This window comes from Peromyscus eremicus, chromosome 15 (assembly GCF_949786415.1).
Source record: "Peromyscus eremicus chromosome 15, PerEre_H2_v1, whole genome shotgun sequence".
Classification (NCBI taxonomy): Eukaryota; Metazoa; Chordata; class Mammalia; order Rodentia; family Cricetidae; genus Peromyscus; species Peromyscus eremicus.
In genome coordinates this window covers 20292806-20313237 of record NC_081431.1, presented here as the reverse complement: position 1 = coordinate 20313237, position 20432 = coordinate 20292806, and the positions used below count along the sequence as shown (strand labels likewise).

The window sequence follows — 20432 nt, the reverse complement described above, 5'->3', positions numbered from 1 at the left end:
CCTGCATGACAGCTTTTTTCTACTCTATAAAGGGTTGGGAGAAAGATAAGCAGGAAGCAGGATTATGGGTTTAAATAAAGACAATACTTTTGGTGTCAAAGGATGCAAGATGGGCAAGGGGACTAAAAATAGGAAAATTTTCATTGGAGATAACGACTTGTAATTCCTCAAGAAGAAAAACTTACCACATTCTGTGCAAATTTCTCAAATGATGTTCTGCGATCCATTGAGTTTCCAGACTTAAATGTGTGGTGTGGGGTAGGGTTAAGGGAGACAAGGGAACATTAAAAAGAAAAAAGGCAAGAAAAACAGAACAGAAAAAGACAGGATGGTAAAGTAAAGCTACACTAAGCTCAGGTATGAACCCCATGACCACATGGTAATGGGGCTGCCAGGGGATGCTTCTCATCTCTGGATCCAGCTTCTTTGCTCATGAGTGATTTCACCGTAAAACCCCAAAATTATACTCGAGCAAACAAAATGGTGCAATTTAAAGCAAAATCAAGGTAAGCGGAAATGAGAAAGATATGGCAAGCTTTTATGCTGACATTTGCAAAGCCTACATATCTGAAAATTTAGTGGGATTTCTTTAGAATCAACTCCTAATAGTCTATGCAGGTTGAATTTCTGCAGATAACATTAATTTGATGGAGAATTTCTGGAGGCTAGACTTTGCTCAAAGGATGAATATGTCTCTTGATTGTGTCTCTTATTAAAGCCTCTGGCTGTAGTGATTGAGCACTTTCCCAGGGGTTTCAAAGATGACTGACTTTGAAATGTCTTTGTTCTGTCCTCTGTCAGTGAAACTTATTTTATATCCAGTTACCTGAACTTTGAACACGGCAAAGAGCGGTCAGCCTCGTGGTGCTAAGAGGTTAGTTCATGGACTGACCTGCGTATCTCCAAATTTGTGTCAGTTGGCTAGAAATTTGTGTAGTTTCAATTAATTAAAATTAATTTTAAACATCAACGATTGCCACACTGGGCAGTATAGCCACTTGCAACTATTTTTATCTGTAAAGGCAATGAGCTATGAAAAAAATTCACATTAGTTTAAATGATAAATTAACAGAACTGTAGCTAAATCTTAGAAATGTAATCTATGGGCTTTTTTTTTACATTAAAAAACAATGAATAATGTTGATTTTTTTCTACAGGTTTTCTATTCATTGTTACATTGGTCATAGAAGGCATTTATGTATAGTAAGACTTTGATTGCAAATATTAATTAATTAGTGAATCTACTACTACTATTACTTCCCAGATGTGTTTGCTTATCATCTTAGTTTGAAATAGGTTACCAAGATACTAAGTAGTTTGGGATATAAGTCAAATGAAAATATTCATCTGCCAACATTATAGCATGTTAGCAGCTATCCTTGAAAAAAGTAAGTTTATATTTTGCTATAAACATACATGCTAGCTTTGTAAATAAGCCAAACCATCTTCGAGTTTCAGCACTTGACTTTTTTCTAGTTGGAGTTTTTCATTTATTTTAACTAGAAATACTAAAGATTAATATTAAACACGAAAACAGCACGTAATAGCCTTTGTAAAGCATTGACATCTGCAAAAACAACCAAAAAATGATACACAGAGCAATCAACACACAGGAACAAAACCAACTTAAATGACCCTTAGAAATGGATGGGTTAGGGGAAAGGTCTTAGAGAATGGATACTTACCATCTTTTTGAAACCCTGGCTCAGCAGAGATATTTACTCTTATTAATTATAACTAGGAACTAAGGTCAAGAGAGGTCACAAAGAACCAGTACCTTTCTCTTTGCCTGTAGAAGTTCCTGGTAGGCACTAGATCTTATAAAGCGGGGGTATGAGTCACTCTTCATCAGCTTGTAAATGTGCTCCTGGAAAGAGAGAATGGGTGAAGGGCTCCTTTATCAGTTTAATGAAAGAACGAGGCACTATGATGAGGACACTCAGGTAGCTAAAGAACAAATGCAGAAGTAGCTAAAAATAACAATTGTAGTGCTAATAGGAACACCTTATGTTCACAGGACATTTGGATCTTTTAGTCCATCATTTCTTTTCCAGATCAATGTTTACGTTGGGCTGGGAGCTACTCAGGAGGAGAAACCATATGTGATCATTTTAATCATAGAATTTAGTCAGGGGGACATCAGAAATAACTTCAAATCAATGGGACAATTTATGTGGAACATTTGAGAATTGAAACAAATCTGTTATCTTGAAGATGACTCCAAGCCCAAAGTGGATAATATGACACCAAGACTGTGCAGTCATCCTAGAGGCTCTTGGAACCCACAGCTGCTGGGAGAGCCAGGCAGCCTGGGTAGACCTCACTCTTGGGACCAATTCCATGATGAATTATCTTCTACACTTACATTAGCTCAACGCTCAAGTCTGAAATTAATTGTTGGGTTAGTAAAATGACAAATTTCCAAACCCATGTGCTTTTCCTTTTCTTATATGGTGATCGGTTAGTCATCTGTTCCTAGTAAGTGTGCAGAGTTCTCCCTCTTCTCTCCCCTTTGGACTGAGGATCAAGTCTTATGCACTTTATGTAAGTGCTCTACTGACGAGCTATGCCCTAGCCTCTCTTGCATTTTACTGATGGCTGCTGATGGACAACAGAGACAAGCAAAGAAAAGAATATGTTCATTTAACTCCAACTTGATCCAAACCTGGGAGGTTCTGCTCTGTTTGCAGCAGTTTGGGGGAATTTATATGTTCCATTGTCTTCCAAGTCTAGTGAAACCATCAGTTAGTGTTAGAGTTTACGCATAATGCGAGAGTATCCATGGAATTCTCACGTACAAACACTGAATTTATATTAAAAAAAAAATCACATTCCCAAGGGTTAAAAGATGACTTACTTTGAAATGTCTTTGTTCTGTCCTCAATCAGGGAAACTTATTTTGTGTCCAGTTACCTGAGATTTAAACAGCTCAGAGAACTGTTGGCCTCATGGGTCTGAGAGGTTAAACCATGGACTGACCTGAGCATCTTCAAACGTGTATCGTCCTGGTTCCTTCACATTCTGTGTGGTCTTGTCATAACTCTTAGAATCCAAGTTAATGGCACTGGGGGCCCCAGGAGCCAGAAATTCTTGCCATATTTCCTGCACTCGAGAGGGTACTTCTCGGATAGGCCTTTTCTTCAGGTCCTCCACCGCCAGCCAGAACCTGCAAAACACCACAGGATCTCTGAGCCACAAAGGCACACCTGGGAATTCTTGTAATGTTCATTCACTTCTCTAGCAAGCTCATTTTCTCTGGGGATTCCAATATCAGTCTCCCACTAGCTTCCTTTTTTTTTTTCTCAAGAGTCATATTCAAAGGCTTAAAAGTTATTTTTTGTTAGTTTTATTTTTGATTTTTTTTTTTTCGAGACAGGGTTTCTCTGTGTAGCTTTGCGTCTTTCCTGGGACTCACTTGGTAGCCCAGGCTGGCCTAGAACTCACAGAGATCCGCCTGGCTCTGCCTCCCGAGTGCTGGGATTAAAGGCGTGTGCCACCACCGCCCGGCTTGATTTTTTTTTTTAAAGGAGATTTAAACCTTTTTAATGTAATGTTAAGAAATTTTGGGTAGAGCTGGGCAGTGGTGGTGTACACCTTTTATATTTATTTTATTTATTTATTTTTTAAATTTTGCAATACAATTCAGTTCTACATATCAGCCACGGATTCCCTTGTTCTTCCCCCTCCTACCCCCCTCACCTTCCCCCCCAGCCCACCCCTCATTCCCACCTCCTCCAGAGCAAAGCCTCCCCTGAGGACGAGGACTGAGATCAACCTGGTAGACTCACTCCAGGCAGGTCCAGTCCCCTCCTCCCAGGCTGAGCCAAGTGACCCTGCATAGGCCCCAGGTTTCAAACAGCCAACTCATGCAATGAGCACAGGACCCGGTCCCACTGCCTGGATGCCTCCCAAACAGATCAAGCCAATCAACTGTCTCACCCATTCAGAGGGCCTGATCCAGTTGGGGACGGAGAAATGGAAGAGATCTACATAAACAGCCTGGACATGAGTGGGGGTAATGAAGGGCGAGGTTTGAGGGAAAGAGAGCTTGGGGGAGCGGGAGATCCCAGCTGGATCAACAACAGAGAGGGAGAACAAGGAATAGGAGACCATGGTAAATGAAGACCACATGAGAATAGGAAGAAGCAAAGTGCTAGAGAGGCCCACAGAAATCCACAAAGATACCCCCACAACAGACTGCTGGCAATGGTCGAGAGACAGCCCAAACTGACCTACTTTGGTGATGGGATGGCCAAACACCCTAATTGTCGTGCTAGAAACCCCATCCAACGACTGAGGGATCTGGATGCAGAGATCCATGGCTAGGCCCCGGGTGGAGCTCCGGGAGTCCAATTAGCGAGAAAGAGGAGGGTTTATATGAGCGAGAATTGTTGAGACCAAGGTTGGATAAAGCACAGGGACAAATAGCCAAACGAATGGAAACACATGAACTATGAACCAATGGCTGAGGGGTCCCCAACTGGATATTTTTGATTTTTTAAGATATGGTCTTGCGTAGCCCAGGCTGGTCTTGACTTTTGAATGTTGCTAGAGATGATCTTGAACTCTTGTTTTTGTTTGTTTGTTTGTTTGTTTTGTTTTGTATTTAAGGAGGCCCTGTTTGCACACAGAATTATTATTTTTTAATGTATTTATTACGTATACAATGGTCTGCCTGCATGTGTGCCTGCAGGCTAGAAGAGGGCACCAGATCTCATAGATAGTTGTGAGCCACCGTGTGGTTGCTGGGAACTGAACTCAGGACCTGTGGAAGAACAGTCAGTGCTCTTGACCTCTGAGCCATCTTTCCAGCCCCCTAACTCTTGATTTTATATGCTTCTCCCTCCCCAGTAATTCAAAAAGTCCTTTAGAAGGAAAGATTGAAAAGCACCGACTTTCACTGGCCTTTATTAAAAGCAGATGTGCCAGAGCCCTGGTCCTGTATAGTCTCACTCTCACTGAAGCACCACAGGAAGGGCTTTATCTGCAAACAGAGCACTAACAAAGAAAAACATCCCTACTGAAACAGCTGCAATGCTAGGAAGTACACTGGAGTGTCTGTGGTCGTACACACTAGAGAGTTGAGAATGCTGAAGCAGAAAGGGTCCTGACACATGTGGGCATGTGGAAGGAAGAAGGGGTCCAGGGAAGCTGCTCTACCTGAACTGACATCAGAAATTAAATGGACCTGAAAATAAGGGGAAAGGAGCCAAGTGCTGAAGTGCTAATGTGAGCATGTATACCCGTATATAGGTGCAGGTACTATTCCAAGTATTTGCAGTCCTTACAACATCCACACCGCGACGCACTCTCCACGTTAGAGAAGAAGGAAGTGAAGATGTGAAGAGGTGATTTAGTGAAGGCTGGCCCAGGGAAATCTGGAGCAGATGGCGTTCTCACAACAGCTCCATCACACCGTTTCCCTAACAACAGCACCACCTTCTGTACTGTCATCATTATCGTTGGCACAGCTGGCTTAGCTAATTAAAATGGAGAGGGTACCAGTTTTAATCCCACTCTTCACCTGATAGCAGCTGGATTCTAAGGAGGCCCCTGACATCCCCATATCATGATTTCCTCATCAGTACAGTGGCATGGAAAAGCCCATCTATCAGGGGTACCACTAGTAACTAATGGAACTAGTGACTAGTTCAATGATATAAGTTACATAAAGGGCATCTCAAACTGCCTGGCACAACTTTACATGGTTAATGATAAAATCCTTGCTATTACCATATTGTTTTAGCAAAAAGTTGGCAACGGAAGACAGAGGGTGTGTTTCAGGAGTAAGCAGATGGGTAAGTAGCATCTCTTGACTCTTCTCATCCTGATAACTGAAGTGGTGCAGTCCCATGGAAGCAGTCCCTCTAGACTGTAGTTTAGGGACTGCTTCTGCTTAGACAAAGATGTACTGAGAGGCATTTGACTGCAAATCAGCCCTGCTTGCTCTCTGGATCACTATGCCTTTGGTGTGGGAGAGGGATACTAGTGGAAGCTAGGATATGGTTTAGACTTGAGCAATGGTGGGCAGGAGGTTCATATTGGTTCATAAGAAACAAAAATGTCACTTAGTGTACTGTGACCTTGTACAGGATGCTGATCTGACTTAGACATGTTTTGATTATCTAGGAAATAAGGCAAGAGCAAATACATGCATATTTTGATTATTAGATTCATATTTGTCAGAAATAATGGAGGCAAAACACTATATAGTATACTCAGAGAAGTAGTATGCATAAAACATAGTGTACATTGGGAATTCAAAATGCTTTTCACAGCTGTGTCTTTCTATCATTTATCTACTTTAATAAAGTAACATGAGAGGCATACAATAGATAACTCAAGAAATACATATGTATATGTAACATTTAATATTTGTGTGTACATGTTCCTGAATGTGCCATCCTCTTTATTTTTCTTTACTTTCATTTTCTTTATTACCGGTGGGTGTATGCATGTGTGTGTGTGTGTGTGTGTGTGTGTGTGTGTGTGTGTGAGAGAGAGAGAGAGAGAGAGAGAGAGAGAGAGAGAGAGAGAGAGAGAGAGAGAGAGAGGTGTTAATGTGGATATGCCTGTGGGAGTTGGTTCTCTCTTTTCTCTGTGGGTCTCAGGGAAAGCATTTTGACTTTTTGAATTATATCAGCAATCCAATCCAAGTACCACAGATTGAACCTAGGGTCTCACACATGCTACACAAGTGCTTTACCCAGAACTACAGTTCCAGCCTCACCTTAAATTTTGAGAGAGTGTCTTTCGTTGGCCTGGAGCTTACTGATTTGGTGAGACTGGCTGGCCAACGAGCCCGGATTTGTTTTTAACATGGGTTCTGGGCATCAAACTCAGGTCCTCATGTTTACAGGGCAAGCACTTTGCTGACCGAGCCACCTCCTCAGCCCTAAGAGGTCATGTCTATAATTTCTTTGGGGGGAAATTAGTACGGCATAGGATTAAACACAAGAAATAGCAAAGGCGTAACAGAAGTAAGGGCTTGGCGGTGACCTGGCTCCTCCCTGAAGCCCAGTGTTCACACACCATGCTGCGCCTTTGCTCTTCCTTTTCAGCCCGGTCGTCTTCTCATCACCCACTCTCAGCCTGCAAGCCACTTCTGTTAAAGGTCTGTGGTGGCTCTAGGTTAGGTATCCCTCTCCATTCTCTTATCTAAGGACTCAGCTTCAGCATCCCATGCGGCCACTTGTTTTCTTGAAAAATTTACTCAGTAAACCCAACAAACATCCCTAGGCTTCTGCAAACCCCCTAAAATAACAAGAAAGCACATCCAAGAATCCATGACAGACATACAGGGAAAACGAAAGGATTCCGGTTCTGACTGTCATCGTTCAGCTTCAATTCTGAGGCCTCTGCTACCTTCATGCATTTTTCTGATTAGCTCCTAAGAAGAATGCAATAGTTCTTTGCTAGCTTAGTTCTCATGAAAAAAAAAATAGATGCCAATATTCTTCTATAAATGAATTAATTCCACAGAGCTTAGGAAGGCATGACAAAAAAAAAAAAAAACAACCCCCCCAAAAAAAACAAAACAAAACAACAACCAAAACCAAAACCAAAACCAAAACAAAACAAAACCCCAGGACATCAGGTTTCAAAGAACAATGAACAGAGAATCTCCCAGGAAAAAAGGAAAAAAAAAATCATGTATTGAAAACATATGCTTTAATCATCTTAAGCAGATCTATGAACATCCACTCAAATGCCTCATATTTTAAGAAGCTTTTCCTAGGTGTCCTTTGAGTTAGAAAATACTACAACAGATCAGGATGGTGTTTTGGACAGATGGGCAAAACAAGTACCCTGACCTCTTTCTCTGCTCCATGCATCAGTTAGTCTTAACAGCTCTGTTGTGCTTTTTCTTAGCTAAAAAGCTGAAAAGTGATCAACAGCTCTATTGCATCTAAAGGCACACAGTATAGAAGCTCCCCTTCGACTTTTGTTCCAAGATCTTTGAGATATTCACTCTCTTTCTTTCTGGAAAAGTGATACTGGAAGTTAATATTGAAAAGTAAATGCTGATGTTCTGAAATCACTGTACAAGTACTAGTGACCACTGTTGTGATTAAACTCTGAAATGCTCCCTAAAGGAGCTCCCCATGTCTTGAATGTGTGTGTGGTCCCCAGTTGGTAGTGCTATTTTAGAAGGCTGTGGGAGCCTTATCATTTAATAAAGAAACATGACAGGCATATAATAGACAGCTGAAGAAATACATACACTCACACATATATAAAACATTTGTGTGTACATGCTCTCTGCTTCTTACATCAGCATAATGTGAATAACTTTAGCCACACACTCCCACTGCCATGATCTGAGTTGCTCTGCCATGCTTTCCTGCCATCCATGAAGGACTAAAATTCCCTGAATCTGTGAGCCAAAGTATATCTTTTCTCTTTTGTTTCTGTTGGGCATTATGGCATGAACCCTGACTGATACAGACATTTTCCATTTTGTCAAAACATTGGTCTGGGAATTATAATTCTTTATGGAGTCAATTTTAAAAGTTCTAAATTTATATAGTCAACAAATTCAGAGGAAATATAAAAATAAATTATGAAAAGGAACTGATAATTCTGGATAGTTTTTGTATTGCTATCTTTCTTCCATCTTTAGGTGTCAGAGATGAAGTTGTTTACATCATTGTGATACCATGAGAGTAACAGATCTATTACATCTAAAGTAACTAGACAAAACAATGGCTTTTTGGCTCATAACAACAAAATGTGTCTTACCTTAAGTTCTCTGAGCTGAATTCTGATTCTAGAAACTTAAGGAACTGCTCTCTTCCAACTGGGTCTTTCAATGCCTCATCCATGCCAAAACCCCATCGCTTTACTCTCTGTTGGCTTGGTTCTTTGCTGTGGGAGAGAAAATAGAGCTAAATATATTCTTTTCATTACAATTTCCATTTGGGAGGGTGGTTAAGGTAGGGCAGGATCACACAGTATAGCCCTGGCTTGCCTGAAAATCACTGTGCAGACCAAGCTGGCCTAGAATTTATAGAGATCCACTTACACCTGTTCCCAAGTGACAAGATTAAAGACATGTGCCATTATGCCTGGACCAATTCCTATTTTCTTTATTATGTATACCTTAGAATAATGCCCATTTTTAGCTTATCTTCTAGAACAGTAATATGTCATTGATTGACTGTTCTTCATGAAATTACTGTGAGATAGAAGTTAGATTAATAACACAATCTGTAACTAAGAGTCTGGATTGATTCTTACCAACTTTATAAGACTGACATTCCTCCTCTAATTTTATATATGAAAAAGCTGATGCATAACGTGTTATAATGTGATTCTCTCATACAAGGAATATGGGGCAAAAATCCAGCCACTGTTACCCGGAGTCCCATTTCAACTACTATACAGTTGTAGTCTGTGGTGTAGATCATCCTTGGAATGATGTGCCTGGAAGACCTCATTTCTACAAATTACTCTGCTGCAATAAAATATGAATATACACATTGTATATATATATAAAACTCAGGACTGAAGTCTTCTGAATTGGTAGATGTTTAAGATCCATGGCTGGATATAAGAGAAATGACCCATAAATACAACCTGGAGCCATATGTGATATTACAGGTTTGCAATCCCAGTGTCTAGGAGGTGGAGGTAGAAGGATAAGGAGGTGGATACCATCCTTAGCTACATAATGAGTTGAAGGACAACATGGGCTACAGGAGACTCTGCCTAAAGCAAAACAAAACAGAAGTGCTATTGAATACTAATCCTGTCTTTGTAAAGATACATGACATGAAGCTCACCTCTGATGAGCTTCAAGATTGATGCCACAATGCCCCACACAGCTCACCGAGGAAATCTGGGGTTCTAAATTGTGCTTGGGTTTTTAAAAGTCAGTTTCTCTGTACTGATGGTGAGTTCATTTAGTTTTAAATGGGGTTTATACAGGCATGTTTGTACTGGTCTTAAGGAAGTGTGGATTTGGGATCCATTTTACCTGAATACAGGCCTATGTGACTATATGGATTTTTCAAATGATTTATTAGCAAGGAGCTGAATTTTAAAAACCAAAGATCTATCCGGGCGGTGGTGGCTCACGCCTTTAATCCCAGCACTCGGGAGGCAGAGGCAGGCGGATCTCTGTGAGTTCGAAGCCAGCCTGGGCTACCAAGTGAGTCCCAGGAAAGGTGCAAAGCTACACAGAGAAACCCTGTCTTGAAAAAACCAAAAAAAAAAAAAAAAAAAAAACCAAAAAAAAAAAACCAAAAAAAAAAAAAAAAAAAAAAAAGAAAAACCAAAGATCTGAGTTCTGACTAACCCACCTTTAAAATGTCACCCCTAATTTTGGGCCAGTTCTTTTAGCAATGTAAATTTGTTCCTAAAATTAAAGTTTTAGAATGTATAAAATTCAAATATCTATATGGAGGACTATGTGATATTCTGAAATATGCACATTCTGCAATGTTTAAATTAGGGTAAATACATCTCCTTAAGTAGTATGTCTCTAAGGTGAAAGTATTCAGGATCCTTTTGTCTGGAGTTTTCAAATACACAACACATAGATATCACCAGTTACCCTACTGTCAAGGAGCACGCCAGAGCTACCAGCTCCCGTGGGACTGTCATTTAGCACCCATTGATCAATCTCTCCTTATGCCTCTTTCTCCCCTATTTTCCCTAGCCTCTGTGAACCACTATTTACTCTCAGCTTTATGCATTTTTATATTTTGTAAGATCGTGTAGTTCTCTTGTTTTATTTAACACAGTGCTTTACAGTTCCATTCAGGTTGCCATGAATGACTAGACTCCATCCTTTCTAATGTTAGAACAGCGCTCTAGCAGCAGGGCATATCTCAGTGGACCAAGAAGCATGTGCCCAGAATCTCTTTTTCACTAAGAATGATAAATCATAGACAATGTAGAGAAAAAGCAAAATCATCTTTACAAGGTGCCAGCTCCTGACTCTGCTGTTTCATATACACTCTTAAGTAGCTGACATATTTGGAAGGAAGAGACCATGTCTTTACCTTGCTTCAAGTTCCCAGAAAGTAGTATCATCCGAGAGCCATGGGTTGGAAGGGTCAGGTGGCACAAGAAACGGGTCATACTCTACATACTGTTCCGTATAACTTAGTAGGCTAGGGAGAAAACAGAGGGAAAAGATTTCCAGCTTCATTTTTCAACCTGAAGTTACACTTGGTTCAAGGTAAGGGAAACAACATGAAGAGAGATGGCTAGGAAATTCACATCCATTACAGAAAGAAATCCAGGACAACCTACATGCAACAACTCACTATGGTTCTGACAGGTAGATGTTGTTGAGGATTCTACCTCCCAGCCTGTACATGGATGTGAATATGCTCCTGTGAAGATTACATGGTCAGCTCTGCCTGAGCAGTAAGTATTGAGGATGTTTTCTATCCTCGTTAGCCAAGGCAATCATAGCAGAACAGATTGTAGACAAGTTGAAGAAAGGATTGAAAGACAAATTTTCTCTCAAATATAGATAGGATTATCTAGCTAACAATTTTTAAAAAAATGATATCAAAACCAAATGTTAAGCAGAGGAGGGTAAAGTTGGAAAGGTCTACTTGGGAGACTCATTAAGTAAACAGCATATATATTTTTTTATTAAGAATAGACTTTTATTTTATTTTCTAAGTTGCTGTGGAATGGCATTTCTGTATGCTGTGAAAATATGTTATTATCATTGGTTAATAAAGAAGCTGCTTTGACCTATGGCAAGACAAGAGACAGCCAGGCAAGACATCCAAGAGAGATATGGGGAGAAGAAAGGCAGGGTCAGAGGAGATACTGCAAGCCACCACCTGAGAAGCAAGAGGTTATGGAACTCAGGTAAAGCCAGCAGACATGTGATGATACACAGATTAATAGAAATGGGTTAATTTAAGATGAGTAAGCTAGTTAGTAATAAGCCTGGGCCATAGACCAAACAGCTTGTAATTAATATAAGCCTCTGTGTGTTTATTTGGGACCAAATAGCTGTAGGACACAGGAAAACTTCCATCTACATTTGGCGCCAACACAGTGCATGCACATCCATATAAACTGTTTTGTTATATGTAATTTCACTATGTTAAAATAAAAATCTTCCTTTTTGATTAGACAGAAAAGGGGAAGTGCTGTGGGATGGTCTTTCTATATGCTGTGAATATGTATTGTTACCATTGGTTAATAAAGAAGCTGCTTTGGCCTTGGCAAGACAAGAGACAGCTAGGTGAGAAATCCAAGAGAGATACAGGGAGAAGAAAGGTGGCGTCAGAGGAGATGCTGTGAGCTGCCACCTGAGAAGCAAGATGTAATGGAACTCAGGTAAAGCCAGGAGACATATGATGGCACATAGATTAATAGAAATGAGTTCATTTAAGATGAATGAGCTAGTTAGTAAAAAGCCTGGGCCACAGACCAAACAGCTTGTAATTAATATAATAATAATGTGTTTATTTGGGACTGAATGGCTGCAGGACACAGGAAAACTTCTGTCTATACTAATTCACTTCCTCTATGGAAGCGTAGGGAACTAAAGGATGCTTATAATAACCTATGTTTTGTTTAATTTGTCAGCAGAATCCACACTAGAAAGACATAAGCCACGGGAAGTTTAAAATCCACTGAAAAATTGATGTTTTATTTTCACAAACAAATTTTTTAATTAAGAAAACATAAGTCTAAAATCTGAGTTTAATTCAAGTTCTTAACACATGCAATAGGAGTTGGTTATAAATGTTAAGAATGAATTCACAGAGTCACCAGGTTACCAAATAGGGGCCACTAAGTTAAAAGATTGATTTCTCCCACCAGGAGTGAGAAGAAACCACTCCCACCAACCTGATTCTTGGTTCTACAAGGATTGGACTTCTGGAATGTTAGACCATCATTATTCTGTTGTCTTTAAATTATGACAAGGGACTTCTTCAGAAGTCCCTCCCCCCGCATGGGCAAACGTAAGACAACATACTCCAGCAAATGTTTCAGCCATTTGTTCCCACTCTCCTCCAACCACTTGCTTACTCTTTTCAACACAGTTATCGTATGACATTTAAAAATTATAGCATGGGACTGGAGAGATGGCTCAGTGGTTAAGAGCCCTGGCTGCTCTTATAGAAGAGCTAAGTTTGATTCCCAGAATCCACATGGTGGCTCACAAACATCCATAGCTCCAGTTTCAGGGGATCCAATGCCTTCTTCTGTCCTCCATGGGCACCAAGTACACACGTGCATAGACATACATGCAGACAAAATACAAACACATAAGATAAAAATAAACACATCTTTAAAAAAATAAAAAAAATCTTGGTATCTTAAATATTTACCTATCAGCAACTTTTGACATTTTTAACCGATGTCTATCTAACTGTATTTGCCAGTATTTTATCTGAAAAAGAAAGTTGAAGACACAGTTACATAAACATGGTGTCTCAATTCTCTAAATTCCAATCCTTGCTGAGTACATTCTAGGAAAAAACTTAAAGTTAGAAAACAATTAAAGCAGAAATCTCTGAAAGGGTTAAAATATATAATCTATTTGAATGTAACCATAGCCGGTATAACTTTAGCACAGCAATGTATTTGAACACAATGCTTGCTTCAAGAAAATGTCACTTTATTTGAAAAGTGCTATGGTGGTTTTAAACATTCATGAGAAATAACTAGATTCAGAATCCAATTACTCTACAAATACTTAACTCATAAAACAAATGTAGCTTTATTGGTTACCATAACTTTAAAACAAATTTTATATCTTTGAGCTACCCAAAGAAGGGAGTAAAATTATATATTTTGAAAGTAATTTTATCAGCTCATGACACATTCCCATATAGATATAAATACAGGATAAAACTAATTTTAGAAAAGAAGCCTCTGAACTACTTTTCCCTCATGGTAATTATGTAGTATAAAGGTGAACATTAACTTATTGATAAGGCACAGGGCAGTAAAATATTCGCGAAAACGAGTCAAAGGTAGGGGAGCACCCCTCTGATTAAGCCAACCATGACTTGATTGGAGACTTTGGCATTTGCTTTGGAATATGTCTTGGAGACAATCTGACTTTTACAAAGGAACAGTGCAGATCATGATGACACACCAGTGTTGATAATGCCAAACCTTAAAAGGTTAGAGAAATCAGTGCTGCAGAAACAAGGGCGCCCACATTTGTGTTGGTGATCATATCCCCTCATGTGGGAAATAGGACTCTGTCCCCAGCCTGCTGCCCTCTCACCCTTTAAGACACAGCTTTAGGGGACAGAACAACTCTCAATGGCCAACACACCTCTAAAACAGGGGTATGGTTGCTAAAAATTGTCTGAAGGCAAAGAGGGGAAAATTTACTGAGAGTTTTGAAAAGCATTTCCATACATTTTATGTTTCAAGGGTCATGTCTTAGTATCAGATCAATGCACACACACAGTTGTGCTGGGGGTTGGCCCCCAAGGTCTTACACAAGCCAAGCAAACACACTACCAACTGAGCTAGACTTTTGCCCCTTTGTTTAAAATTTTGTTTTGTTTTTATTTTGAGACAGCGTCTGGGCTCAAACACAACACCCCTGGAACCTTAGATCTTTCTACTTTCAGCCTCTGTGAGCTGGAATTAGAGGCATGTGCCACCATGCCTGGCTTTCATTACCTTCTAATTGTAAATCTCTATAAAGCAGTTGAACATACAAATAACCTTCCAAATTCCATCCATTACAAATGCTCATTCCCTTCCCTGCATGGTTGTTGTCCCACGAACACTCAGCTGGTCATTTCACAGGTAGACCTACCTGTTGATGCAGCTCATCTTCTGTAGGAGGCTTGGTTTCTGGTGTAGGTGTGTGGGTGGGACTGTGGCTTCGGATGTCATTTTGTAAACCATAGACTGACTATATTAAAATAAGAAAAGTGTCAGGACAAAGTACCCCTGGTATCCAGACACCTTCTAAAAAGCAAATGCTATCATATATTCAGTGAACTATCTCAAAGCTCATTTGATGATGTTTCTTATCAAAAATCTAAAGGGCAGTATAGAAGAAGAGGGAGGGAGAAGGAATAAATATCACCAAGAATACTTGAAAAATACATTGGGAATCATTACTTTATACCTACATAAAATTACATGTATCTCTCTCTCTCTCTCTCTCTCTCTCTCTCTCTCTCTCTCTCTCTCTCTCTCTCTCTCTCTCTCACACACACACACACACACACACACACACACACACACACACACACACAGAATTATACTGTTTGGAGTGATAATATCCATCACCCCCAACTGTGTGCTAGACAAACTGAGCCTACACACATTGATTCTTTCTTTTTCCAATACTTCATTGCATGCCACGTCAGGTTTCTGCCATCACTGATGGTGTGTGAGGAGCTGATGGCATGAGGTGATGGCATGTGAAGAGCTCTCCTGTTCCTGTAGGCATTCTAGGAGGAAGCCCAGTTCAGATATCAACAGGGAGTCTAGTGCTAGAAGAGGGTGAGTGAGCACCCAGCACACCCAAGCTCCACCTTGGTTACTCCTCTGCTTTCTTCTCCCAGTTGGAACACATCTCAGTCAGCCACAGGAAGGGATTTTTGAATAATTCAGGAAGGAGAGGGAGCACACTACACATTTTAGAGAGCTGACTGACTTTTGAATTCTGTTTGGTTTCACTAGAGGAGTGAGCTGAGCAGAAGAAAGGAACTAGGAGCGTCTACACAGGTAGGCTTGCTGTGGGCTGGCTTTGTTCTTTGTCTTAGAGAGTTCCTAGTGGCAAAATGTTTGCTCATTGCATCTAAATAGACTTTGTGACTCTTTCTGTGGCTTTCCCATCCTAACATGAAGGGAAACTGCCTCAAAAGAAAAAGTACTCAGGCCATATTGGGATCTTTGAAGGAAGAAGAAAACCAACATGAAATAAAGCTCCCAAACCTCAAAAAAATCTTAGTTTTGGTTCATCTTTATGTATGAACATTCACTTTAGAAGAATGCTGGAGTTACATGGGGTTAAAACCACAGAAAAGCAGGTCTCCTGAGTCACAGAATGCTCTTTGTCAATGATGCCAACCCTTGGGTTGTTCTTAGAATGACTGATGCTGGCTAGAGACCAGTGTGTGCGTGTGTGCGTGTGTGTGTGTGTGTGTGTGTGTGTGTGTGTGTGTGTGTGTGTGTGTGTATGACATATTTTTTACAAATGAGAAAGAACTCCTTGTTCACTGGGGCTGGAGATGTTGTTCAATGGTGGAGTGCTTGTCTAGCATCTGCTTCACTACATAAAATCAGGTATGGTGGCACACATCCTTGATCTTTGCACTCAGAAAGTGGAAGAAGAAGGATCAGAAGGTCATACTCAGCTACATAATGAGTTCAAGGACACCCTGGGACACATGAGACTCTACTGCATAACAACAAACCAACAAAACCAGACATTCTTTTCCCCCAGTAACTTCCAGTTTCCAATAGGCCCTCAGCTAGGTGTGACTTTGTGAGCTCTTTTCTTGTCCATGCTGGGATTTTAACTGGTTCGATCTTGTACAGGTCATGTGCACACACACACTGGCATGGCCACTGTGAGTTCCTGTGTGCAATGGTTGTCTTCTGTTTGGAGAACTGTTTCACAGCAATGATCCACAATTTCTGGCACTTACAATCTTTCTGCTCCCTCTTCTATGATGATTCATGAGCCTTGGGAGCATTAGGGGTTAGTTAGATGTCTTGTTTAAAGATGAGCACTCTACAATCTCTAATAAAGACTATCTATTGGCTTAAGCCCATGTCTGAGCAGTCTTCTCTGGCAAATACCTCACAATATAACTATACTCTAAATCTTTATCCTTATATCTACAGATAAGTGTAATAGTGAGTAATCTGATCTTCCAGCATTCACCCCAATACCTGGCTTCAGGTTTGATTTTATTAATAAGACCTTTTAAGATTCACGTTACAGATATCCTCTTTCCCCAGACATCTCCATCTCCTGTACCTGTCTGCTGGGCTCCAGGAGGATACCTATCCTGTGATGGGGAATGAAGTATACCAGCTTTCTTCCCACCTCTTGTCACAGTCTCCTGGCATCACCCTTCTACCCCCAAGCATGCTGTAGGACAAGGTCCTCTAAGAAAAACTGTAACCATTTACATAATGGTAGTCTCTTGCGAGAGACCATTACCAGTGGGCCTGTTGACTGCTGAGTTCCCTCAGAGAAAATGGGGGTAAGGAGGGTCACTGGACCCTCACCTAAGAGTCCCTCCTGTACCATTCAGCCATTTGTAAGCAGTTTTGCCCTAACTGCACTTAGACTCAGGGTCTTGGAAGATGCTAGAGTATACAGGCTGGGAAAGTTAACTGAGAGCGAACTCCATCTACATAGCTATGGAAAAGCTGTCATCCATACTGGATGGAGGATTTTCCAGTGCAGCTACTTTTGGGGTCCCTTATATTCCTGTAAGTAGCTTCTCCTGTAAGGAAGCCCAAAAGATTGATTGGTTCTCCAGGACAAAATCTGATGGTATATACTTTAGTTTGTCATTGGGATCTTATAAGGAGAGGTAGATGTTGCTTTCATCCCCCCAGAAAAGGAATTATCAGGACAGAGCCCCAGGGTAAAGTATATTTGTGACATTAGAGGAGGGGTTTTTGAGATGGATGTGTTGAGAGCAGACTCTTCAAGTAAGACCAGAGGACACATGTTCATTTACCTTACGTGTTTTGTGCGGGTTTCTCATTCGGGATGACTTCTTAATGTCCACTTCTGTGGTATTTACACATCCAGGCTGGAAATAAAGAAAAAAAAGAAAAAGGATGCTTTAGGTGTGCTGGGGCTAGCTGAGTAATCATTAATGAATCATTTGCAGAGCTTGAGCAAATGCCACCATGATCAGGTCACCTGCAGTGCCTTCGAGATGACCACTGCCACTTTGAGCAGCAACCAGTAAGAAAGTATCCTGCAGCCTTCTCCTTCTGGTAAATGGCTCCAGAGCCTCAAAAAACTTCTAGAGACATCGAGGAAAAAGGACTTGGGCTTGATATGGGAAACAGGCATCAAACTGAATAGTTCAAACGAGGATGTCCAGGAAGAATAGTGTGATGCCCTTCCCTGACGTTACCATGCACAGCATCCCACAGGGCATATGTACATTTCTTATACTGCTTTTAAATGGTCCTCATTATTCCCCAAGGTACACAATTAACATAGTATTCAGTTGAGCCAGCAGAAATCCCAGACTGAATTTTTTTTTTTTTTCACGGTGATTAAGAAATCTCTTACCTGGGAACATTTGCTTTCCATGGAGAAGGTAAGGCCAGAAACAGAAAGTCCACACACCATACTTTTCCTATAAGTTTCTGACTTTCTTTTCCCAATCTCTCAGGTATGTAAATGCCTTCAAAACAGGAAGTTGAAAGGAGTGTGGGCCACCTGCTGCTGGCCTCCTGACAGGCCCCAAGTCGCATTTTGACAGGATTACTGTTCAGTTGCACAGAAACAAATAGATGTGAACTTCTTTTGTATTTGGAGGATGAGAGGGGAAGTGGGAGGGATGAAGAGAAGAAAGAGGAGCAAGACAGAGGATGAATCAGGAGTGCTCTCCCAAAGCAACCCTGGGGTGGTTTCAGGCACACGCAGAGAAGCAAGAATCAGAGGAGAAAGGAGCTTCAGATGTGCAGAGAATCTTAGACCTGGGGAAGAAGTTTGGTTATGTGGGTTGTGTTTCTATCCCTTGAAGTTTGGGGCACACTATTTAGGCAGATCTAGTATTAACTTAAAAAATCAAGTCATATATCTCTGACCAAATTTTCATTTTTCCCTCTTACAAGCTTTAAATGACTGTAAAGGCAACCCCAGGGACACTCTGAATGTGAAGTTGGGATGGGGTGGTCAAAAAGGACTGGGTTGCCATTGTCACTGCTGAGCAGCAAGGATTCATTCTGAGTAATGAGGAACATGAGCCATTCTCAGGGAGTCCTCTCCCAACAGCTCAGGCATTGTGAAAGAACCCACCACAATGTAGAACCGCATGAGAAAATTAAAGAAGAAAATAGTTCATCATTTTTAAAGAAAGTTTGCCGGGCGGTGGTGGCGCACGCCTTTAATCCCAGCACTCGGGAGGCAGAGCCAGGCGGATCTCTGTGAGTTCGAGGCCAGCCTGGGCTACCAAGTGAGTCCCAGGAAAGGCGCAAAGCTACACAGAGAAACCCTGTCTATATTAAACTAAACACAAACATATCCACACACAACACTACAAACACTGAATGAAATACATGTTTTTCTGGGTTATCTGCTTCAGAATAAAAACTTAAAATATTAGGGGCCAGTGAGCTGAGGTGCCTCAATGGGCCGGCAAGGCTAATGACCCAAGTTCAATTCCTTGTAACTCACATGTTGGAAGGAGAGATCTGATTCATTGCAATTCGTCCTCTGACCTCCACGTGTATGCACTGGCATGGGTAAATGCATGCAAATGTGTGCACTCGGGTACATGCACACACACACACACACACACACACACACACACACACACACATTAAATCAATCAACAGTATAGGCAGAAGAAAGAACATTGGCTGTGTGGGATTAATTTATAGACACTGAGCAATTTGCTTCGATGATTCCCAGCACCAGGTCGACTAGTATCCAATATTTTTATTTATTCTTTCTGTGGTGTGTAAACATTAACCTCTTAAAAATGAAGAGGCTCGCTGATTTTAATATTTTTTAATATTAGGCAGAATTCACAACCATTAATCTACTTGTAACCAAATGTTTTAGAAAATTAAAGCATTGTGTTTTCATTTTCCATCCAATTTCTAGTACCTTCTGGTCATCCTTCCCTAAGCTGAGCCGTTAAGGAAGAGGCACAAAACTCTTTAAACTTCTACTGACATATTGATATTGATCAATCAAGAGCCCTCATAGCCGGGGAGATCATAGACAGTTTATGTTATGTGCTGGGAATAACAACACTTGATGCCCAAGAAAAGGAAGCCATAGTATCTCTCTTCTATGGGAAAAGAATCTAAAAAGAGTGTAAGGGAGTATAGATATAGCCAAACAAGTGTGGTTCCCAAGAGCCAGTTTGTCCTGTGACCCCAGCAGAAGCTTTCTAACAACAAAGTCTACATACATGTTTAACATTGTCTGAGGATTAACAAGAAAGAAGAGTTGGGCCTGGAGAGATGGCTAAGTGCTTAAGAGCACGCACTGATATTACAGAGAAGTAGAGTTCTGCTCCTAGCACCCTGGGTCAGGTGATGCAAAATTACCTGTAATGCCAGCTCCAAAAAGAGCTGATGGTTTTAGTCTTTGAAGACACCTGCATTCACATGCACATACCCACCTCCACATCCTACGTTTACACATAATTAAATTAAAACCAATCTTTAAAAGTCAAAGAGCAGGAAAATGAGCCTAAGGCAATGCTTCCTTAGGCTTACATGCAACAGGCAAGGCATGCTTCTTGCAG

General features: G+C 40.7%; 1 protein-coding gene across 2 annotated transcripts in view; it reads right to left on the bottom strand.

The window, feature by feature from the left end:
* Rgs7 (regulator of G protein signaling 7) overlaps positions 1-20432 on the bottom strand; it is a 386347-nt gene that overhangs the window by 18331 nt on the left and 347584 nt on the right. For both annotated transcript variants that reach the window (XM_059280689.1, XM_059280690.1), the window contains exons 9-15: positions 17670-17744; positions 14771-14869; positions 13317-13378; positions 11010-11120; positions 8743-8868; positions 2980-3166; positions 1778-1867 (exon numbers count right to left, since the gene is read on the bottom strand). In XM_059280689.1, the coding sequence (XP_059136672.1) occupies positions 1778-1867; positions 2980-3166; positions 8743-8868; positions 11010-11120; positions 13317-13378; positions 14771-14869; positions 17670-17744 (750 nt within the window). The remainder of the gene's footprint in view (positions 1-1777; positions 1868-2979; positions 3167-8742; positions 8869-11009; positions 11121-13316; positions 13379-14770; positions 14870-17669; positions 17745-20432) is intronic.